This window comes from Mesoplodon mirus, assembly GCF_964341445.2.
Source record: "Mesoplodon mirus genome assembly, chromosome: X".
Taxonomy (NCBI): Eukaryota; Metazoa; Chordata; class Mammalia; order Artiodactyla; family Ziphiidae; genus Mesoplodon; species Mesoplodon mirus.
This window is the reverse complement of record NC_138981.1, coordinates 39,063,191-39,088,364: the sequence shown is the minus strand read 5'-3', so window position 1 is coordinate 39,088,364 and position 25,174 is coordinate 39,063,191. Positions and strand designations below refer to the sequence as shown.

The window sequence follows — 25,174 nt, the reverse complement described above, 5'->3', positions numbered from 1 at the left end:
TGCCAAACTGAAACTCTGTGTCCACTAAACATTAGCCCCCTCTCCCTCTTCCCCTACCCTTGGCAACTACCTTTCTACTTTCTATGATTTTTGACTACTCTAGGTAATTCATTTGAGTCAGATCGTACAGTATTTGTCCTTTTATGACAGGCTTATTTCGTTTAGCATAATATCCTTGAGGTTCACCTATGTTGTACCATGTGACAGGATTTCCTGCTTTTTCAAGCAACATAATATTCCATTGTATGTATATACCATATTTTCTTTATCCATTCATCTGTCAATGGACATTTGGGTTGCTTCCACCTCTTGACTATTGTGAATAATGCTGCAATAAACATGGGTGTGCAAATATCTTTTGGGGATCCTGGCAGGATTTATTTAAATGACTAAATAATGTTTATCTATTATATGTTCTATTTCATAAAATCTAATATAAAATTTTTATCATGCTAGCTATTTTTCCACACCTAAGCCGTCCCTTTTCAAAGCGCTAATTCTGTTTTAATCTTCAGTTCCCTGATGACCCTACTGTGACCAGATTTGAATGTAAGCTTTTCTTAGTTCTTCCTTTATATGAGCTCTTTCCTGTTCATTCTGAACTTTCTGCTTTTTGTTTTGGTGTTCTCAGCTTATTCCCATACATCCTCTTCTGCTCACCCTTCCCCTTCCTCGAACTCTGTTGATATCTTAGCTTTTTATTTATACAAAAGATAGAAGTAGAAAAGAAGAAATAAATGGATGTGCTTGTTTGGTGCCATCCATTTATGATATTACCAGCCTCTCTTTATCTAGATCCCAACCCTTGTTAAATTCAGCTCACCACCCACTCCAGGCCTGAACCTCACCAGCTAAAATGAGGACTGCTGGGTACAAACACAGAATAGTGCTGATTGGTCTTGCTTCAAACTCATGACCACAAACCTCGAGTGGGCCTCTATGCTGCCAACAGTCCTGCTATATTTCCTTAGTCTGGTGGTTCTCAAAGCATGGCTCCTAGACCAGTAGCATCAACATCACTCAGGACAAAACAAACAAACAAAAAAAAACCCATCACTCAGGACCTTGTTAGAGATGCACATCCTTAAGCTCATCCCAGACTTTATGAGTCAGAAACTCTGGGGATGTAGGCCAGCAGATCTGTGTGATTATGATACTAAAGTTTGCCAACCACTGTCTTAGTTCATTTTCATGTTCTTTGAAAACCCTTTTCACACCTTCACTCTTCTGCCAACAACCCCCTCTCCTTCCTCACTCCCACCTGCTGATCACTTTTTATTTCAAGTAAATGAAAAATAGAAGTGCTCAGAAGAGAACTTCCTCATCGTCTTACATCCACATCTGCCTGCATCTACAGATGCCCCTGTATCCTGCCTTCTTCGCTGTCACTAGGGCCAACCCCCTTCCCACTTGCATATTATATCCCATCCCCTTTCTCTTCTGGGGTTGTTTTTTCCTTTCTACAGGATCTTTCCCATCAGCGCACAAATGTCTCTCTTTAAAAAAACAAAACAAAAAAACAAACCTCCCTGGAGATGTCTAGGTAATGCTATGGAGTCATCTAATGCACGTGTTGTTATGTGAAAATTTTGAGTATTTGTATGTATTGTCTCATTTTCAAAACAAAACCAAACAATGGGAGGATAAACCAAAAACTAATGCCAATGAGGCGAGAGAAATTGGGCACAAGGAGAGGGGACAAAAGCTAGGCCTCTCTGAAAGGTATTTGTTTATGGTTTTGCCTTTGGAACTTTATGTACATGTTTTGTATAATTAAAACACCAAATTAAGTCAAAATCTAATTAAAACAAATTGGCCTCACTATGTAACAAATTGAAAGTATAACCACAAGGAGAATTCTTTTAAGTGACTTTAAAATAGGGTGGGTTGTTTTGTTTTCATTTTACATAATTTTAGATTTACAGAAAAGTTATTGTACAAGATAAGTACAAGGAATTCCAGACACCTTTCGCTCAGATTCCCCACACGTTAACATTTTACCTTTTGTAGTTAGTAAGTATCCTGTGGGGAGCTACTCTGAGATTATACAAACATCTTGTCACTCTTCAAGCTTTCACCCACTAGTTAGAAACCTTTGCTGGTTCTTATCTGACTCAGTTATTACGATGATAACTGCCAAATGGTGATTTTCTAATGCCAGAATTTATTCTACATTTATGAATTGATTTTCTACTTAAAGGAAAGCTTTTCCTTCTCCCATTCATTTACTTATTTATTCACATCAGCATAGACTCATGAATTCTTACTTTGTTGAATAGTAAAACAGTATTTTGATACATCTGACAAAAAGAATCACGAAGAAATCCTAAACAGCATACAGTGGTTTTGTTGTTACTGGTAATGGAAATGTTGTTATTTTGAAACTTTTATACATACACATTAAAGGAAAAAGCAAATGAATGATTATGTTAATGTCATTAGGTACCAACATTATCTGACAAAATCGAAGAAGTAAAATTAAAAACTATAATTGAGTGGGAAGAAGCATCAGTATGAATTGATGATTTATTTATTTTCCTTCTAAAAAATAAGTAATTTTTAGCTATGTCCACTTAAAGAGTCGAAGCGGTGATAACCTAATAGCAATACTATACCTAATATCCATATTGTGGATTTAAGTACCTTTACCCACTAAACAGAAATGGGGCTGTTTGGAGAAATGGCCAGCTCCAATTCTGGGGCAAGAAATGAACAAGACAAGCCTTGAACACCTTGTGCCTGAAAGCAAGGAAGTTATCAGACTCCTAGAGTCTTACAAAAGGACATAAAAGCTGACTTAAGTAGGGTCTCTCACTGGCCAAAAACAGGACAATTCGAGCATCAAAATGAATAATGACTGCAATTGATTAAAACACATCAAAAATACTAAAAATCTATAAATCATTATAGAAAACCGCAGAAGCCTCCTACCCGGTCTCCTTTCTTCCACTCTTGTGCCCTTGCAATCTCTTCTCCACGCAGCAGCTCAAGTGATCCTTTCAAAACCTAAAACTCATCTTAATGCTCTCCTCCTCAAAACTTTCCAGTGGTTTTCTATCTTGCTCAGCCTAAAACCCAGAGTTCTGGCCTTGACTTCAAAACCCTAGACCATAGGGTCTTTGATCACCTGAATCGCATTTCCCACCACTCTTCCCTTTGTTCATTCCTTTCCCAACACACTGGCTTCTTTACTCTTCTCCAAACATACCAACCCCCTTCATGCCTCTGGGCCTTTGTACTTATTATCCTCCACACCAAGATCTTGCTTCCATGTGGTTTGCTCTGCGACTTCATTCTGGTCTGTGTTCACATATTACCCTATTAGAGAGGACTTCTCTGACACCCCTTCTCTTACTAAATAGCAGCTCCCTAGTCTTCAAACCTGTCACACCTACTTCCCTACCAGCCTAATTTTACTTCATAGCACTTAACACTACCTAGTCTTGTATTCATTTACGTATGTTGGTTTCTTTGTTTATTCTCTATCTTAAGTTCCAGTTTTATGACTTATGTCACTTAAGGGTTTGTTGAGAGTGACTGAATCCACGCGCTGATGGATACATAGATCTCAGTGTAACATTAACTTAAGCATAAATGTAGTCAAGAAACTATATAAAGTATATACTCTGGGATCCTGATTTAAGCTTCTACTACTCCTTCCTAAGAAGGTGATGAAGACACTGGCCAGGAAACCCTGTCTGGGTCTAGTTTGTATTTTCTTCTTCTGCATCATGGCCATCCTTTTCTAGGCTGGTTCATTTGCTGTGCCCCACCCTAGAATCCTGCTAGGGCTATTGCTTTTTTCTTCAGGTCTGTTGTCATTGATCTCTATTTGAACCAGCTGAAAGTTCTCATTGAGGGTGAGGACTCTTTATCAGTTGGTTTCTATAGAGGTTTGCTTGTTCTTCCATAGACCCTTCTGGCTACTCTGTGTCTTCCTGCAGTTTGCTCACCATCCATGTGCACTTGCTTTTTCTCTCCTCTCTTTCTCTAACTCATACACGCTCATACATACATTTATGTTCAAGGGCTCATCTTTCTTTGTGCTAGACTCTATCGTAAAGGTCTTTAAACAGCCTTGGACAAAAAGTAACTTCCAAAGTGGAACCCTGATGCTTTCATTGGGCAGAGTAAGGATCCCTCCCACTTTTGCATATCCATCATCAAACATCTCTCCGGGTGTACCAGCTCAGAGTTTTATTGCACAGGTCTCTTCATGCCCACTTTCATGTAGGCTAAACCTGAACTAAAACTGTGTCATTTTATGTATGAGCAAGTATAGGACAGAATAAAAAATACTTTTATCTTCCAAGCCTGAAGAGGCTTGCCTTTTTCACTAACTGGTATTTTAAGAACAGATCATAGCATATGTAATGTTAGTCATGTTGGGGAGCATAGTATTTGAGCAGAGACCAAAGTTCCCTACAATTAAATGCTTTCCTAACACCAGCCCCAACAAGGTCCCGGAAAGAGGCAGATGCAGAGGACAAGCTCCTCCAAAGAAACTCTCATTGTGACCACAAAGCATATGATTCTTAGCCCTGGTCAAACAGCTACCCCTCGGGGAGTTTGTCTTTACCCTGGACTAGAGGCCAGCCAAGTAGTCTCCTTTCCCTCTTCTCCTTTCTCACCTCCCATTCCCACAGAGAGGAAAGGCAGGTCCAGAGAAAAGACCCCAGGAAGAGCATTGAATTCCGCAGGAGCCAGGCTCAGTTAAAGTCATTAAATCTGACTCTTCTTACTTGGGGGTGAAATGAATAAAGAAAAGAAATAGGATGGTGGGAGAGTGGACAAAGAAAGGGCCATCAACATCCCCTAAGAGCCAAGATACAGTGGCTCTGTAGGTCAAGTCAGAGGTTACAAGAAACACAGGTATAAAATATATTTTTCCTTAAACAAATGTAGAGTGTCACTCAAAGGAAGAAAATATTGCATGAAAAGGCAGAAAACATGTCTGTCTTGAACATCCATGCTTCCTAAGTAATTCCTAGCACCACACCCTAGTCTTGGAAACAAATAATTCCTGAAAAATATTGGATAAAACAGGTAAGTCTTTGGAGAAATCAGCCAGAAGTGAGAATAAAGAAATAATTCAAACATCCAAAGTAATTCCAGGAGTTTTTAAAGTGTTACAATATGGTCATGTTATTCAGTTTTGTGTAAATTGAATTGTTCATCTTCAGTTAATCCTTATCTTTGGTTTGTTTGTTTGTTTTTCTTTTCAGCCCCACTGTGTTCTCCTTGCCTCAAAGGAAAACTCGGCACCTGTTAAACTTGGGGGCTTTGGGGTAGCTATTCAATTAGGGGAGTCTGGACTTGTAGCTGGAGGTAAGAACACTATTTTTAAATTTTCCTTCAAAACCTCATCACTTTCAGGCTGGTGTAAAACTTTCAAACTAAATATTAGTCCATCCTCAGTGTTTCATACCGCATTCTACCTCACCCTAACCCACCCACAAAAGTGCCATAATGTAGTTTTGAATTTAATAATTCTGTAGTCATAATTAGAATTTTAGTCCCTTAAGATAATAGACTCTGTCTTTTTACTCTTTGTATCCCCAACACTTAACAGGGAAGAAACCCAACGTACAAAGATTAAAACAGTATTGGAAGAAGATGATATTTGAGGCAAAGTGACTTTTAAAGTTGAACTGGCCAAACGAAGTCAAATCTAAAATGTGTGGATTAACTACTTTCAGGTTGCATCTATGGCTAATTTTTAATTTCACACTGTTTTCCTCTTTCCACTTGTGAAAGAGTCCCACTCAAGCCATCAATCTGTGTATTTGGGAAGAGCAAGCAGATGTGAGTACAGACTGATTTTATTATTAGCCAAAACAAACATAATTAGAAAATTCCCATGCCAGAAAAAAAAGAAGAAAAGTTCAAACAGAAACTTTCTTCACCAGTGTACAGAGGTGGATGCTAATTACAGATTCAAGTATTTGGTTTTATTTATTCCTTTCAGTAGATTCCAGCTCAGAATGCTGCCCTGTTTTTAGTTTTGTTCTTTAGTTTTGCAAATTACTTAGTTCTCCCTTCTGCAGACTACCAATCTTCTAGTCATTGCTTTATATTTTCCATCTTGAAGTACTGCCAGCCTTCACAAAGAGGAAAAATATCAACAGTACTAAATTCAAATACCTAACAAATGATAAATATCAAAATAATAATCTTTTACACAGGATATTTCATTTAATTCACTATTACTAAAACATCGAAGCAGTATTAACATAGACCATCTTCTGAAAAATGAGCCATGAGTCATAGTTGTATTCTTTAAATCATTATTTTACCACATTGCCCTCTAAAATTAAATTGTGTTTTGTTTGGTTTTTTTTCGGTACGCGGGCCTCTTACTGTTGTGGCCCCTCCCGTTGCGGAGCACAGGCTCTGGACGCGCAGGCCCAGCGGCCATGGCTCACGGGCCCAGCCGCTCTGCAGCATGTGGGATCTTCCTGGACCGGGGCACGAACCCATGTCCCCTGCATCAGCAGGCGGACTCTCAACCACTGCACCACCAGGGAAGCCCTCTAGTTTTGCATTCTCTTCTAATCATTTCCAAGAATATGAGAAACTGCAAGTTGAGTATAGTTTTGAAAACTGATTTTTTTTCCTTCTAGTTCTAATGAACTAGTGAATTCAAAACTAATGAAAAGTTTTGAAATTTTTCATCTGTGATTAGAATACTGACCATAGGGTCAGTTAACAAAGAACAGTTTAATCACAGAATCATTGAATCTCTGAATTCGAAGGGGCCTTAACTTCTCCAGTCTTGTAACTAATGATTGAATTCTCTCATAAAATTCCCAGCAAAGGGCTGATCTCTAGTTTAATTCCTCATGTGGCAAAGAATTCACTGTGTCCCAGGACAGTTCATTCCGTTTTTGGAAAGCTCCTAAGTATTGAAACGTTCATTCTTGCGTTGAATGGAAGTGTGTCTTCCTGTAACTTCCACCCAGTGGTCCTAATTCTGACTTTTGGAGCCACAGTAAACAATTTTAATCCTTCCATATGATAGTCATTCAGATGCTTGAAAACAGCTGTAATGTCCCCCTAAGTCCTATCCAAGTTAACTTGCCTAGGTTAATTTAGTCATTCCTCACATAAACTGGTTCAGAGTCTCCTGACTGTGCACCAAGTACAGAGCCAGAACTGAGCACAACTACAGGTACTACCAAGCACACAGAAGCTTGAGGTTATCACTTCTTTTGCCGTGGATCTTACATTTCTGTCAGGCTCCCCAAATTGCATGAGCTCTTTGGACAACCCTATAACACTGCTGGCTCATATTAATCGTGCAATCAACTACAAATCTTAAATTGTTGTTTTTAAACAAACGCTGCTGTTAAACTGACCCTCTCAAATCCAGTATTTGTACAAATCACCGCCATGTTAAGAGTACACAATTAAATAACACATAATTTCTGACAATTACATCCTCAAGGTCGATGGGATGATATGAAATAAAACGAATTCCTTTTATATGCTATATACTGGCCATTTATAGCGTCTTTGTTTCTCTTGATCTGGATCTTCATCCTGTTAGTATTAAAAATGGTATGGGCTTCATATTTTACTGTGCATCTCAACTGAAGGGGAAAAACAGATTCATTCGATTTACCCAGACAGTTTTTACATGTTAATCTATTTTCCTAAAGTCCATGAATCTTTCCCCTAAATTGTATATTTTTAAAGCTGATTTTTAACCCACAGTGTGTCAGTTATGCAAAATTTATTTTTCTCAATTCTTCTAGAATTAAAATACTTTGTGATGGTCAAAATATTGTCATTTCTTAAACATACCTTTCCTTGCAGTCTTGAAATAACTACTTCAAGCATTGAAATGTCTTTTAAAATACAGTCTACATATGTAGATAAGGGGTAAATGACTTCTCTTATAAAAAGCTTTCATATTGTTTAAGGTATCAATACTTTTGAGAACTTTACTATTTATCAGCTCATTTGCTAATATTTAACAGAAAGCTATTTTCCTGTCAGATTAGAATCTTTGATCACTCAGTCCTCCAAATAGAAAGGAATTCTCTCCTTTATATGTTCCATATAGTAAAAACCATTTACGTATATTTATACTTCCCCTATCTGAAACTCAGCTGTTTGGAAAACCCACTTATCCAGAATATATCTAGGAACCTAGGAAATAATTATAATAGCAGCAAGGCATTTCCTGCCCTTAATACCTGTTCATGGTTCTCTCAAGTGAGCATCTAAAGACACACTCTGAGGCTGACAGTGCTTCCATTTTTCAGAAACTTTTGTGGATTCGTGTTCCTTCATACCTTGCACCTGCTCTTCCCTCTGGTTAGAACGCCTTTTGTCATTTTATGTGTCTAGTTAACTAAGTATTCTTGAAGGCTGAGCTAACAATCATCTCTTAAAAGCAGGCTGATCTTCACCATCCCAAGTGAGGTAACCCTATTCCTTCTCTCCCATATTACCATAGCTATCTGGGCTACATACCTCCGTGTAGCATTTGATGCAGGGATTTGTAATTATATCAAAGACTGAGGTTTGTGAGGGCAAGGGGCGGGGACCATGGCTTATCTCTTGTACACCCACAGTGGTCCTAGATTGTGTCTGGGACCTAGCAGGCACTTAGGAAATTTTACTAAATGAAAGAATCTGGTTTCTAATGAGATTACAGTTTATAGCAGATTTTATGCAAAAATTGGGAGAAGACAGGGCTAGAGTAAGCATAGTGAAAGAAAAGAAATGAAAGCCTGACAGAAAGAAATACATTGAGCAGACACCAAAAGTTGGACAGCACAGCAGCCTTTTGGTACTGAAGAAATGAACCCTTGCATACCTCTGAAGTTCCCAAGGGCGATTTTGGTTCCATACCAGAGTTCTTTCATTGGTATCCACAATGATAATTCTGAGTCATCAAGAAGAGGTTAAATTATGTGCAGCATCTTGTGTAAGAGAAGTCAGGAAATTGTAGAAAGAGAGCCATCCAAAATTATTAAAGTAAAAAGGTTTGGGTGCATAAAGATCCAGGTCCTAAAGTATTGAATGTGTACCTATACAGAACAACTCTCCCCACCCTGAGGTTCTAGGTAATAAGCTTTTATTATATTATCAAAAAAGGTAACATTTAAATATTTAAATGTACATCGGAAGTGTCTCATATACAGTGACATTTAATTTGGCTTGGTAATTGGCTTCCCATTCTTAGAATTCTGTGGTCAAAGTCATAAAAATCCAGTGACCACAAAGAAGGAAAAGTCAAGTGATCACAAACCAGGAAATTGGGGAGGTTGGTGTATGTTAAAGGTTGACTCCAGTCCTTTCACACCTACCGATTTTCATGAAATAAAAAAATCATTCCTATGTATTCTACCATGGTCTTTCCCCCTTTCATCTGTGAGCAAATTCTTTAACCAAAAGACATGTATATTCCTCAAGGATGAACCCTAATTCTCCAGAACCAGGGTAGTCTTCAATATGGATAAATGGAAATAACCTCCCCTGGATGGCCGGGGCTGGCTGTGGTGGCTCTCACTAGTCCCAGATTGAGGCCTACATTTTGAGATGCTTGGTCCTGTCTTGTAAGGGAAATAGTATGAGTCAAGTTGAGTTTCAAAGCAGTATCCCAACCATCAGCAGGTACCTGGCTGGTGCCCTGGTACCAGTACTCTGATCTCTTACCCTGCTTTTCCCTACTTTTACCAGCTCCTGTCCATCAGACCAAGGCAAATTCTCCAAGGGCACTGCCCTATCCAGGCTGTTAATGAAGTAGAAGGCTTAGTTCTCATCATTTCAACTTCTTTTTGTTTCTTGAGGAAACCAAATGGGGCAATATGGAAATAAAAATCTTTGCTTCTAACCAGTAGAATTTTCACTGATCTACTATACATTTTAAATAAAAATATTTTCACTCCCTGAACCCTGAACTTAATCTCTTCTATTATGGGGGAAGGAGAGGAACCATTATGATCTGCAGCAAAGGAATATTCCCAGGACACAAGCTAAGAGCTGCTTTATCCTTCTCATCCCAACCAGGTTTGACAATCACTAACAAAACTTCTATGATATATTCTCTCTAGCTGGATTAGAAGATCTCTGAGGTCTTTTTTAAAACTCTGATCACAGTTCTGAGCTCTACATAAAGTTTTGTGCAAGCTTCAAAATAAAAATTATCTTGGACTCGTGATGATGAGGGTGGGGCTGTAGAGGGAAAGGGAGGAGAGGAGGGGTCTGCATAGAGCTAGAAGTGCTGCCAAGTCTGGTGGGCAGTTCCCCTCCCACAATAATTTCCCTACAGGGTACAAGCCTTTCATTCTCGAGTAGAAGAAAAGACTTCTTTTGGGATGCTGAGTTAAAGATGGTTACTAGTGTACAAACAACTGCTTTCAGAGTCCTTCCTGAAACCTAACTTTGACAGGAAAAAAAGAAAAAGAAAAGCGCTTCAAAGAAGATAGAAGTCAAAGAAGATTGAATGGGAGGAGCTTCATGATTTTACTTTGGTCTATGTCATATATTTGCTCTCATTCTGTTCAAATGTTAACATTTAGAGGAAGCTAAAAAATCTTATTATAACAAAATATTACTAACCATTGTTAATTGCTGCAATTAATTCCTAAAATCAACCGAACAGGATTTCAGATTCATATTCCAAATAAAAGTTCTCAGCATTAGGTTTAATTTGAGAATTTCTATTTGGCAGTCAAAAGTAATCTTTTTCTCTACAGATATTTTCTCACTTGCCCCCCGCACCCCGCTCCTGCCTCTGCTCTGTATTTTTAGTAATTTTCAAATTTCTGAAAATTAGAAAATGTAAACAACTTCTTCATGAAGCAACAAATAGGTAAATACTTACCATGCATCCTATGGAATTCAATAGGAAGTAACAGTGCTAGAAGACAAAGTGCCTCTCCTGGGCTCAATATTTTCAAGACGTGATTAGATAAATAATGTTTTTCTTTCTGCCTTTTTTCCTTGATTTTATAGAGGAGGGGAGAGGTGGTAAGAGAATATTTGCATTGTTAACCTTGTCATTCACACTGTTATTCTATTATTTTCAGTTTTCAAATGGGAAACAAAAAGCCCATTTTATGTAAACATTTTTCCTTGATGTTGTCATTTTAAATGTAGGACGAGTTGGAACACCTCATTTTATGGCCCCAGAAGTTGTCAAAAGAGAGCCTTATGGAAAACCTGTAGATGTCTGGGGTTGTGGCGTGATCCTTTTTATCCTGCTAAGCGGTTGTTTGCCTTTTTATGGAACCAAGGAAAGATTGTTTGAAGGCATTATTAAAGGAAAATATAAGGTAACATATTATGAACGTTTTATTTTTCCGTTGAGATTAAATTATTCTGAAAAATGTGTTTTGAAGTTGCTGTCTGTCTTTGGATTACTTATTGGTTGTCCCATAGTCACCCAGTCAGAGATGCTTGCATCATTGATCCACCAGCCTTGTTAGGCAACAAAGGCCTCAAGTAAATTTGACCCTATCGGCCGAACTGTCATCCAGATGACTGGCTTTAAAACAACTATTGCCTCACCCCTCCCTTCTCATTCCCTCTGTGCTGCCCCTAAAGTCTATCCCATGTATTTGGATTCCAACTCTGTGTTCAGTCCAGAAAACAGGGTCCCCACTCGTCTTTGATACAGTGTAAAAACCAGAGATCAGATGGATGTTCCCCTTTTCCTCCATGTGATAATCAACAGTGTAAGAGTCCTGGGCTCTCAGAGTCATAAAGCCACACTACAAATCAAATTTTTTTACCACAAGTACATTCTAGCAAAACTGCCTCTTTAGCTATAAGTCAAAGTAATTTGTTAATGCCCTACTTATTTCAAATAAAACTCTAGCTCGGGGAAAGAATTTGGACTGCTCCTTGGAATTTATTGTGAGCAAATTTGACCTTTTATTTTACCCTGCGTAAGGTGTTTGTGACAAACCTGTGCCCAGATTTTATAGTATCCATTAGCTGTCTGGTGACCGAACCCATTTATTCAGGCTAAGCTGGAAAATAAACTTCTTTGGCCCTTCTTTGTGTAATTTGAGAAAAGGGCTTTATTTTTATTACTTTTTGCTTGATTTAAAGTAAAGTTAAAATGGAAATTTCATCCAGGTAATTAGTCATCCTTTATCTTAATTTTAGATTTAGTGTCTATTAGCCTTTATTTGATTTTGCTTTATCGTACATGTTATTTTATTGCATTTTATGTAGTCAGCCAGCACAGCTGAAAAATTTGCCATTTACCTTCCAGGATAAACTGAAATGCCAGTATCACAACGGCATTTCATAATATAATTTAGAGCCATTTTGCTGTGATTTAAATATTTATATTCATCTTTGGCTACTGTGAATTGGAAACTGCATGTACTATTCACAGACTCCTGATTAGTACATTATTACTTTCATTACTAAGTAATTTAAGAAGTCATTACTGACATCATGAGTGGCTATACCAAAAAGACCTAGGGAATTCTTAGAAATAAGCTTAAGGTTGGTTTCACAACCCGAGCTCTTATACTTTATTGCCCTGTACTACCTTGTATGGCTGACGGAATAGGATGCTCTGTATGGGAAGCACAGAGGAGTATGTGTCTGGATATCAAATCAGGGCAGCTTATTTTGAGGAAGTTCTTTTTCCTCCCATTATTATTAACACATGTACTTTCTATTCAACAGAATCACTGTTTCATTTTCAGCCATGCCTGGCAACATAAAACGAAACACACAGGTTTATATAACACTACACTCCAAAACTGTGAGGCCCCTAAAGTGTTTTTTTTCCAATTCCTCAGTTATGTTAGAATTTTATATGGGACTTGAAACAAATAAAGAAAAAGAAAAAGAAAAAAAAAGAAATGAAAGGTAAAATAGTTTCAGAGTTGTAGCCTTATCCTTTAAGCCATAACTGAAGCTTGTGGAAGTGAGAAGGTGAGAATGGTCTGTACTTTTTTTCCCTTGGGCTTTATGTACCATCAGCTTATAAAGGCATACAGGTTTGTCTTTTATTTTATTTGGATTAAGATATTTGCCAAAACTCTGTTAACAGAGAAAGATGTTTTAAGTATAGGTTTTTCTGCTTCTCTTAGAGTCAGTTGACCACTGGGGAATAAAATCAATCCTTTCAAGGTAACTAAAAGTCTCGGGAAACTGCTTGTAAGTAATCATCCCCCTCCAATCCCTTGAAATTGTAAGTGGCTATCAGGAATGCACGGTTATGGCTTTCTGGTTGAATTTTGCCAAGTGAAATCACAGATACTAGCATATGAAAATAAACACAGTAATGCATCAGCATAATAATAATACTAGCAATAATGATAGCTAACTCATACACAGCACTTACTATGTTCCAGGAACTAAGCACTTAGTTAATAAGCACTTATTCTAAGCACTTTACTTATATTAACTCTTTTCATCCTCACAGCAACTTATGACGTAGGTACCATATAATAAAATCTCCCACCTGCCTTTTTGAGTTATAAGCATTCACTAATAATAGAATTCTTCCTTTGTGTTTGTTCCGTTGCTAACTTCCTGGTTTCCAAGGCAATGTGCTTCATTCCAACAGCTTCTGGTATTTGATTTTGTCTATTTTTAAAGTATTGAATAGTTATCTTTGTTTAAAAAAAAAAACTTGGACTGTTCACATATGTCCAAAAATTTGTTTGAAAATTTCCTATTCTTAGCATTATAGTATAATATAGTCAGATGGATGGTGGCAGCTATACCATAATTTCTGTACCTGGGGGTTTGAAGCTTTGAGGTTAATTCGTATTTACTATTACTTGGCTAACCTCACCTCTCACTTATATTCATGGCTTTCCTTACAAAAGCCTCAGGTTTTCAGCACCTTAGTTTGAAGTATAGATCCATCTCTATCATCAGTGATGAACCTATTGGGCCTTTAAAAAAAATACTGTGCTGTGATTGTGTCAGCATTTATTTTTACATTTTTTATTACTGAAAATTTCTAACAAACAAAATAGTAGAGATAATAGTATAATGAACTCCCAGCTTTAACACTTATCAATGTACAGCCAATCTTGTTTTATCTATATTCCACATGCTACTAGATTATTCTGAAGCAGATCTCAAAAATACCATTTTATCACCCTGGTGGTCCTTAACAAAAAAAAATATTAAAATCCTTGATCTCTATGAGTATTTTCAAGAAAATTTTGATGACATATTTTAAATGTAGTACATTTAAATTGTCATAGTTTATAAACTACTACTGGTCTTAAATGATTTTAATTTAACTTTTTATTCTTGTTTACTAGCTTACTTGATCTTTTAAGGTCAATATGGGAGAATACTATTTAGCTAAAGTATATGCTAACATTTAATTTCAATTAATTTTTTTATAAAGGACAGAAATATATTTCACAGAGTCTCTAAAAGATACAGTGTCATCTTATATCACTTATTTCTGGATAGCCAGTTGGTATCTACACAGCAGGAGTTCTTAGCTGCCTGGCTTTAGTATTCAAATAAGTGAGACTGTTTTATAGCCCTGTTTTGTTCCCCCTTATGTACTCAACCTCCCAAGTTAATTTCAACTAGTCTTCTCTGCCAAAGGAAGAGAAAACCCTGGATTGGGCTTCCTCATAAAAAGGACTGGGGAGTATACTTCTCAACCTCTATTCACTTCAGAAGTCTTACCACCACTTTCAGATGATTTCTCAACCCCTTTCCTGAGGACAGATCATTCAGACTTTAAAGACTACATCAGCTCCAAGATGGGGAAGAGGAAACAAGGCTATCTAAGCCCCATCTAATCACTTACCTCCTTATTTCAAACTCATCAACTGATCACAATTTCAGTAGGATGACAATATTTCAACAGTCTCATGGCATTCATTTTAATTAAGGGATCTGACAAGAGAAGTGACTATCGTTTGGAATTCTGCCTGTTAGAAAAAGAAAATGGAACATTTTCCACTCCACGTCTACTAAAACAAAGCCTCACGTTAGCCAGAGCAAAATGTCTAATACTAACCCTTGGCAAGATCATAATGATTCATGTGTACTGTGATGCAAGTTGTGATTTCATTTGCCTTTAACCTGTTGTGGACTTTATTCTGCATCTTTCTCCCTTAGGAGGTGACAAAGGTCTTTGCCAGTTAAAGCCATGGCATTGCTTACAGCTCTTGGCACCAGGCAGCTCCCATGAGCTCACCCAATCAGCCAGTTTCCTCATATTAAATAGGGAGTGAGACCCTACTCCATCTCTACCCTCCTGTCCCCACTTACCTTCCCAACTCCAAGTCCTAAGCATTCCTTTCCATTTTTTCCTGGTTCCTGGTCTCAGACATACCCCTTTTCCCAGGAGCCTTCCAACTCTTTTCCTCATAGATCCACAGCCTTTCTCACAAGTCGTGTGTCTTAGGAACAACTCATAATTTTTTTGTTTGACTTTAGTTAATTTACCTTGTGGCTTAGTTGTCTCATCTCTAAAAGAGAAAAAAAAATAACTTCTTTAAGAACAATATACAAGTGAATTGGGTTTTTTGTAGGGCCTTTAGTAATGGTATATTTTTTCCTAAATACTGAAAATGACATACAGTGACCAAAGTCTCCTATTAATAAAAGCTACTTTGCGCAGCTTCACGATTACTGCTAATTCCAAGTTTTAAAAGCAAAATATTAAAAATATTTCTTCAAATTTTAAAATTTTATTTTAGTCCTTTCTGGATCAAAGTATTCTAACCTTTTTAGGGTCTACATTCTAGACTTTATTTTAGCTGAGGTAGAACCTGGAATCATGAACATTCTGTTCTTCAATTATTAAAAATATTATTACATATATAACAACAAGAACATGTATAATGAATATTTACTGCTGCAAATTCTCATGTATTGAACAACAACAGAAAAAGAATTGCATCTGTCCTCTTCTTCCTTAGAAAGCAAGCCTTTAGAATCAGATTTCTCCACCCTGCTCCAAGAATTTTATTCACGTTGAAACAGCACAGGAATATTAAATAACAGAGAATGTTAACTTCTCACTGGACATAACTGTGTAATTTTCCTTTCCCCCTCTTCAGATGAATCCAAGGCAGTGGAGCCATATCTCTGAAAGTGCCAAAGACCTAGTACGCCGCATGCTGATGCTGGATCCTGCTGAAAGGATCACTGTTTATGAAGCACTGAATCACCCATGGCTTAAGGTACATGAGCTCATAGGTGGCCATCTACACTTTGTTTAAACAGTTCCAGTGACAGGAATGCATTGCTCTGTAAGGTGCCCCTTTCCACCCTTTTTTTTTTCCTGAGCATTTTTCATTACAGTTTTGTTCATCTTATTTGCTGTTTCTGTACATCCTCTGTAAACATCTAAGAGGATGTACCATTTGAGTGACATTCAGCTCTCATCACAAGAGGGTACAAAAGCGGATTAAGGCAGAATCCATCAGGGAGGAAGGCCTATTTGTTCTCTACCAACACATGTTCCAAAGATGTGCAACATGAACAACGGAAATAGCACTCAACTGTGTGATAATTAAAAAGTGATTATCATTATTTTGGGTGTGAATGTATACTTCATAGCATTATTTTTATTTCAGTAGATACTAGATGTGGGTTTATCGTCTTAGGAAAAAGGCAGATTTTAAAAGTTGTTTTTATATCCCATCCTGCTGATGAAGTATTAAAGGTATAACTTGGGACTTCAATGAGACAGTACCATTTGATGAAGACATTGCACTGCTCAACAGTTCCAGGAAATTCTCACTTTACATGTGAGAAAACTAAGCCTCAGAGAGGTTAAGAATCTTGCCCCAAGTCACGAAAGTTGTCAGTGGTGGAACCAGGATTTTAATTCAGCCTGCCACACCCACTTCCTTTGTACTCAAGATCCTATCTAGTTCACTTACTCAAGGTCACCCGCTCTTACATTTGTCCGCTTACCTGCATCATCAACTTCCTATCTCTGTTGGATCTAACAAGCTACAGTTTATTTTTATTACACACACACACATCTTCTCCTGACCTTACTACCCCCTTCAGCTTCTACCCCTATTCTCTGCTCTCCTTGACAGCAAAACTCCTAGAAAGATTTATCTCTACTCACTTTCTCCAGTTTCTCCCATCTCTTTGTCTTGAACCCACCCTAGTCAGGTTTGCAGTCCTACCAACTCCACTAAAATAGCTCTTCTCAAGTCACTGCTGACCTTCACATTGCTGAGTCTAGTGGCCAAATATCAGGTTTCTCCCTCTTGGCATATCAGCAACATTTGACATCCATCCTTCCAAAACACTGTCCTCCCTTGGCTTCAGGACACCTTGCTCTCCTGGTTTCCCTTCTACCTCTCTGGCTGCTCCTTTTCAGATGGTGCTGATTCTTTCTCATCTCCCCCCACCAGGTCTTCACAGTGGGATGCCACAGCCCCTCCTCCTCCTATCTACACTCAAACCCTTGGAAACCTCATCTAGTTTTAATGGCTTTAAATGCTATCTGTACACCCTGAATTTATACCTTTAGGCTAGGCCTTGCCCCCTGAGGTATTCTTAATTTAGTTTACAGTTTTGCTCCCCAATACCTCTCTGATTTCACCCCTTACTACTCTCCTCTTCTCACTTTGTTCCTTCACGTTGGCCTCCTTGCCGTTCCTCAGCAGGCCCATACTTGCCTCAGTGCCTCTGTGTTAGTCGTGCCCTTTCCCTAGAATACTCTTCCCCAAGGTATCCTCATGACTTATTCCCTCACCATCTTCAGGTCTTTGCTTAGACATCAGCTTCTTAGTAAGATCTTCCCTGACCACCCAATTTAAAATTTGAGAGAAGGAATGTTCCCTGCCACCAGTATTCCCTATCCCCCTTCCCTGCCTTAGTTTTTTCCATAGTGTTGGTCACCATGAGACATACTTATATTTTACTTATTTGTTTATCTGTCTACTCCCATAAAATATAAGCTGCATAAGAGTGGGAATTTTTCGCTCTTGGTTCACTTCTGTATAGAACCTTTGAAAGTGTCTGACATGTAGTAGGTGCTCATAAGTATTAGTTAATGATTTAATGAGTGAATGAATGAATAAATGTTCATACTACTATACCATGCTACCTCTCCAGAAATTATACAAAATAATAATGTATATTTAAACATAGATTAATAATGTATCTTAACAGCGATGACAAGGAATAATAATATTATCAAACAATGTTGAGATTCCAGTGGATCTTGATTCTCCCTTAAGAATATTACTTCTCACATCTGCATTCAACCCTCTGATACTTGGTTCTAGTTATTCTTGACTTGAATTTCCCCAGTTGTAGCTATTCCTGAAAAGAGTAAACAGTTCTGAGATACTTTCTTGTACTTATTTTCTCCCAGAAATAAACCATTTGGGGGGACTCCTATTTTTCCTTTGCCTCTGTTTCTCATAATGGGGATCTTTTGTTTGTTTGAAGCTAGTTTAAATGCCAAATAACAGTGAAAATGGCAGCCATATTAGTCATTTTTAAGATACTTTAGAAAATTTGGCTTTCATTATCTTGCATATCTTGACTAATAACATTTATTTTTGGAAACCCTTATCCCTGCAATGATTATAGTTCTTTTTCCAAATAATCTGAGCTTAATACACAATAGATTTCTGGCACCAGAGAGACAAAAGACAAAAGGTGTCCATTACTTAAATGAAAAAATCCCAGGAAGCTGTTTGAGCTTAGTGTCACGTGCCATGTCTGACCTACAGTTTACCTTCACTGCAGTGTGTTATCTGAAGTTGGAAGAATTCAATGAGAATATTATCTAGCTGATGAGAACAGGCTTATATTTCAGTACTTTTCCATGTATACTTTTAAATCATTTCTGTGCATATAAGTGGTGGTAATTTAGCAATGGCTAAAATTTAAGCCATGGCTTAAATATGAAAAACTCCTGAATAACTGCAATGTAGAGAAATAAAATGATAAAAATCCTTGTAATGAAGAGTACCCAAAGTCATGATACCATTGTTTTATGTCCAAAAAAATTATTATTTCTTTGGCAAACAACAAAAAAAGTCCTGTTCAATCATACCATCTCAAAAGGGAATTTGAGTAAATAGACCAATTAACATGTGGATGTCTTATGGTTATTAAATTATATGTATTTAACACTTTTTATCTAAATTAGTGCTGTTTCCCTGACTTCAGACTATACTACAAAGCTACAGTAATCAAGACAGTATGGTACTGGCACAAAAACAGAAAGATCAATGGAACAGGATAGAAAGCCCAGAGATAAACCCACGCACATATGGTCACCTTATCTTTGATAAATGAGGCAGGAATGTACAGTGGAGAAAGGACAGCCTCTTCAATAAGTGGTGCTGGGAAAACTGGACAGGGACATGTAAAAGTATGAAATTAGATCACTCCCTAACACCATACACAAGAATAAGCTCAAAATGGATTAAAGACCTAAATGTAAGGCCAGGAACTATCAAACTCTTAGAGGAAAACATAGGCAGAACACTCTATGACATAAATCACAGCAAGATCCTTTTTGACCCAGCTCCTAGAGAAATGGAAATAAAAACAAAAATAAACAAATGGGACCTAATGAAACTTCAAAGCTTTTGCACAGCAAAGGAAACCATAAACAAGACCAAAAGACAACCCTCAGAATGGGAGAAATTATTTGCAAATGAAGCAACTGACAAAGGATTAGTCTCCAAAATTTACAAGCAGCTCATGCAGCTCAATAGCAAAAAAACAAACAACCCAATCCAAAAATGGGCAGAAGACCTAAATAGACATTTCTCCAAAGAAGATATACAGACTGCCAACAAACACATGAAAGAAGGCTCAACATCATTAATCATTAGAGAAATGCAAATCAAAACAACAATGAGATATCATCTCACACCGGTCAGAATGGCCATCATCAAAAAATGTAGAAACAGTAAATGCTGGAGAGGGTGTGGAGAAAAGGGAACCCTCTTGCACTGCTGGTGGGAATGTGAATTGGTACAGCCACTATGGAGAACAGTATGGAGGTTCCTTAAAAAACTAAAACTAGAACTACCATATGACCCAGCAATCCCACTACTGGGCATCTACCCTGAGAAAACCATAATTCAAAAAGAGTCATGTACCAAAATGTTCATTGCAGCTCTATTTACAATAGCCAGGACATGGAAACAACCTAAGTGTCCATCATCGGATGAATGGATAAAGAAGATATGGCACATATATACAATGGAATATTACTCAGCCATAAAAAGAAACGAAATAGAGCTATTTGTAATGAGGTGGATAGACCTAGAGTCTGTCATACAGAGTGAAGTAAGTCAGAAAGAGAAAGACAAATACCGTATGCTAACACATATATATGGAATTTAAGGAAAAAAAATGTCATGAAGAACCTAGGGGTAAGACAGGAATAAAGACACAGACCTACTAGAGAATGGACTTGAGGATATAGGGACGGGGAAGGGTAAGCTGTGACAAAGCGAGAGAGTGGCATGGACATATATACACTATCAAACGTAAAATAGATAGCTAGTGGGAAGCAGCCGCATAGCACAGGGAGATCAGCTCGGTGCTTTTTGACCACCTAGAGAGGTGGGATATGGAGGGTGGGAGGGAGGGAGACGCAAGAGGGAAGAGATATGGGAACATATGTATATGTATAACTGATTCACTTTGTTATAAAGCAGAAACTAACACACCATTGTAAAGCAATTATACTCCAATAAAGATGTAAAAAAAAAAAGATGGTTAGACAGCACTTTGAGCTCATACTGAAGAAATACATGTCATTTGTAAATAACTTAGGACTGCTAATTAAGACAGAATCCGAATAATTCCTTCAAAACATCTTCTACTAGAAACTTTTTAAAATTTATGTGATTACTTAGATAGTTCTCTGGAAATGCAACTATCAAGGCAAGTTTATTATAACTTCCTTACACATTCTGTCTACTCAAATCTTCATCTAGGCCCAGCTAGCAAACCAGGCCAAGGGACAAGTATTAAAAGTCACTCAGACCTCTGGTTTTTTTAAAATGCTATTTCTGAGAAGACTCAGAGCCACAGAGAAGTCAGGAGCCATCACAGTATGACTCCATCTCCTCCCACATCCATGCTGGGCAGGACTTTTCAGCACATCCCAAGTTTCCTGGGTTTTGCAACAGCCCAGGGTAGCTCCTTAAATCTGCCGTGCCTACTCTCTCAACAGATCTAGGCACTACCTAAAGGGAGTTTGCCAAGTCACAGTCTCCTTTGTGGTCTGTGAGTTCCACGAAGGCAGGAGAGTTCTCATTCATATTTGTATTCTTAGCACACAGAGCACACTTAACAAATATTGAACAAAAATAAAGCCTCAGTCCTGAACTGCATTCTACAACTGCTCCTTGAACTCTGTCCCATCCTGCTATCAGTTATCACAAGCTCTGCTGTTCATTCTCCCATTTCTGTCCTGGTTTCACCTTTAAGACTGTCCTCACACTGTTATCTTTGCTGCTTGGCTGCAATTCTGAGTCTCTGTGCTAGAGATATTGGTTCCAGAACCCTGAGGAAGCCTTCTCCTGGTTTGGCCTGCCACTGGACTCTATGCTGGTCCAGGATTGTCACAGCAGCCCAGCCAAGATATATCTGGGAGAGGGGTCAGCATCCCTGCAAACTTCTTGGATTGAGACAACTTTCATCTGAGCTATGTTATTGAAGAATTTTCAATCTAAAAATAGGAAAGCCCTTCAACCCCATTCCTCATGCCTCCTTGTCTGGTGAAAGAGATCCTGAACCACCCACCAAGAAAGAAATAAGAAAATGGCAATGAAATCAGACTGAATGAACAGAGGGAGTAAGGGTATCCACTGAAAGGTTGGCATTGAGCATTTGGAATTTAAAAGACCAAAAAAAGTCTTGGTTTTACCTTTTTTTTTTCCATTTTCAAAATGTTTCGGTGGCTAAAATAAGTTATACTTTGAATTCACTTAAGAGCAATGAATGTTAATATATTAGAAGTTACTTCATGAAATAAGGACAATGTCTTTACTTCAAAATACTTCAAAGTAGTCATCTACTTTGTAGTAGTTAATCCTGTGTTTAAATGATTGCTTAATTACTTAGTATTTTCATTTACACTAGCCAGAAGTGATTACTTTCCGCATTTTAGATTTTTCAGAGTAAAAATGATACAGTCTTAGACTGGACTTTAAATTGGCTATAAACTGGGTTTTTTCACACATAATTTGTGAATATAACTGATGATAGCTACTCTTAGGTATTTATCCCAAAAATGTTACATTGGGTGTCCTTGGGGGCGAATTCTGATCTTTATATTCACATTGTTGGCCAGTAATAAACTGACATTTAGCCTAAAAAATAAATAAATAAATAAATATATTAGTGCTGTTTGCTGTAAATATTCATTCCAACAAAAGTAAGACCAAATAAGATTGTAATTTTCTTATAAACGACCGAGCTCTTTTCACACCCTTTGTAGCCTTAATATATTATAGACTCCAAGTATGTTGACTATGATAAAGATGAAAAGGGTATTTATATTAGGCTAATCAATTTGAATTTTGGAAAAATCAATCAACACCAATTAAATGTATATTCAGCATCTAGTGTGCACAAGGGACAGTGAATCAAGTACTTCATTAAAGTGTAAGACACGTTGCTATAGACATTTTTCTGAATTCATATCATATTACTTTTAGTTTCAGGTAGGACTATTTAATACAGAAAAATATAATTTTTTTTCTTTTGTCTCATTTTTATAATGCTTTGAGGTTGTTATTATTTACTTGTTTTCTGGTATGAGGTACCTTAACAGACTTTTTTTTCAATCTTGTGATTTCATCTGCTTAGAAAATACCAGAAATCATAATTTAAGCATAATTTTATTAAAAAAATTTTTTTGACTGTGTCCTTATCTCTCTCTCCACTTCACCTTAGTGAATGGTGAGCAGAAGAGGTGTTCACTAGAAATAAGAGTTCACAGTCTGCTATGCACTAAACTTCCCAACCTATTAGAGAGGGAAAGGCATAGTCAGCCCGTGAAATGAATTTTCAAATGCTGTTAATATAACATAAAGAAACAGAAAGATAACTTCAAAGAAGTCACACGTGAGAAGCACCTCACAAGAATACAGAAGTATGAGCCCAGGAAGACTAATGGGGGGCATGAGAGGTCACTGTAGGCCAGCACTCCAGAGAGGGCTGCACGTAACATGTTAGTAGGACTGAAGGGGGCTCATGTGGGAGGTACAGAGGAGCACAGGAAAAACATTATAAGTGTTCAGGGCATTCAGGGGTGGGGTCAGGGAACACTGGCATAATACAAAAGTCAGCTATTTGAAGGGTTGCAGTAGTAGTAGCCTGAAAATTTGGTTTGAGGGAAGAATATATCTAGAATGCCAAATTAAGTACTTTAGATATTAGGGTATAGAGAGTTAAAAGCTACTGCAAGCTTTTGAGCAATGATACAGGGCAAGCAGTATGCTCATATAATTCCTATGGACACTGTGCACAGGTGGGTTGCCTGTCGGGATGCAAGCAGTAGAGGCAAAGAGATCCTATAGAAGCTGGGCTGTCCAGTTAGGAAGCGACAGGGGCCTGGAGCAGGGAGTAAAAGTGGGAGTGGGAAAGAAATACCCAGACCAAGAGCGATTAAGGAAGGAAAATTGATGAGGCTCAGTTGAGTGATTCAAGATATTCAGAATTAGGAAGCCTGTAGAAGGGTTAAACATATAGAGTGGAAGTGATTTATTTTAAGCTTTCAAAAATTAAATTTAATTTAGTTGAGATTTTCTTGGTTCTTAGTATGAAGAGTACTTCTGGATATTGTGCTGCACATTTTTAGTATTATTATGTTATGAGACTATGATTCTTATTTAAATCTTCTATTTTGGTAGGCAGTTAACACAATTAGATTCAGAACACATGTCCTAGTCCACTTCTATGGGCTGTGATTCAAATGCCAATTTCATTTTCAATGCCTTTGCAATACTCATCTAGTCTGTCCCACTTGTATGCTACCCAGAGGCTCGTTTGGAACCTGGGAGGTACTTCATAAACCATAGTTTAGTCTCAAAGTTCTTGCTCTGTTGGTTGTCATTGGTTTTACACATGGGTATACTAGGGATGTGCCAAAGCCCCTCCTTCCCCAGCTATCTCCTCTTTGTAATCCTGCCCCTGTTCTCTAGGGGTGGGGTGCCACCTCTTTGCTCTTCTTTGCTTCAGGCAGCGCTGGTTTGGTGGAAAGTGTTCTGAGGGGGGAGGAACTTGGCTTCTTTCATGGTGATCCCCTGGAATGGAGTGGGTGAAGTCAAAAGGGTTCTGTCCTGCAGAGACAAACTCTTCTCAGTCCTTTGGCTAAAGACAGGGGGCTTTTCTTGGGAGTTGCCAGGTTGTGGGCTGCTCTTGCACCCAGGTGAAGATATGTTAGGAGGCCAAAAAAACACCCCAGATATATCACCACAGAATCACACCCCTGAGTCCTAGGGTCCCTCCGCTGTCGGACTTCTTTTCTCTAGCTTTCAATCTTCTGTTAGCTGCTTTCACTTTTGAGTCATTCATTTCCTTGTTATCAAGACCTCTTAACTAAAAAAAGTAGACTTTGGAAAAAGAAGAGTTTATTCTGTGGATTGGGGAGTGCTTTAAAAAAGCTCCAATGCCTGTTTCTGGCTCTAGAATCCAGACATGACATGTATCTTTCAAGCCGCTTTCTCCAGGCCCTGTCTCTCTCTCTCCCTCCCTCTCTCTCTCCCTCCCTCTCTCTCTCCCTTCCTCCCTCCCTCTCTCCCTCTCCCCCTCTCCCTCCCTCCCTCTCTCTCTCTCTCTCTCTCTCTCTCTCTCTCTCTCTCTCTCTCTCTCTCTCACACACACACACACACACACACACACACACACACACACACACACACACGGCGTCAGCCAGAGACTTGATCTCAGTTGTACTATCTACAAAGAGAAAGAGAATGAAACCCCCCTTTTTCTTAAAAAGCAGTGGAAATTTTTTCTGTTACATTTGCCTAAAATGTTGAACAATTTCATTTTAAGTGAAATTAAGTTAGATTTTAGCCTCAGTTCAGTAGTAGTAATAAGGAAAGACCCCCTACTAGCTCTGTCCAATAAGAATTTTCTGCCATGAGGACAGTGTTTATATCTGCACTGTCCAATGTGATAGACACTAGCCACACGTTGGCTGTTTAGCGCTTGAAATGTGGCTAGTACAACTGAATATTTAATT

General features: G+C 38.1%; 1 protein-coding gene across 7 annotated transcripts in view; it reads left to right on the top strand.

The window, feature by feature from the left end:
- Window positions 1-25,174, top strand: part of CASK (calcium/calmodulin dependent serine protein kinase) — a 391,985-nt gene that overhangs the window by 250,722 nt on the left and 116,089 nt on the right. For all 7 annotated transcript variants that reach the window (XM_082609734.1, XM_082609732.1, XM_082609729.1 and 4 more), the window contains exons 6-8: window positions 5,226-5,328; window positions 11,116-11,291; window positions 16,032-16,154. In XM_082609734.1, coding sequence (XP_082465860.1) covers window positions 5,226-5,328; window positions 11,116-11,291; window positions 16,032-16,154 — 402 coding nt within the window. The remainder of the gene's footprint in view (window positions 1-5,225; window positions 5,329-11,115; window positions 11,292-16,031; window positions 16,155-25,174) is intronic.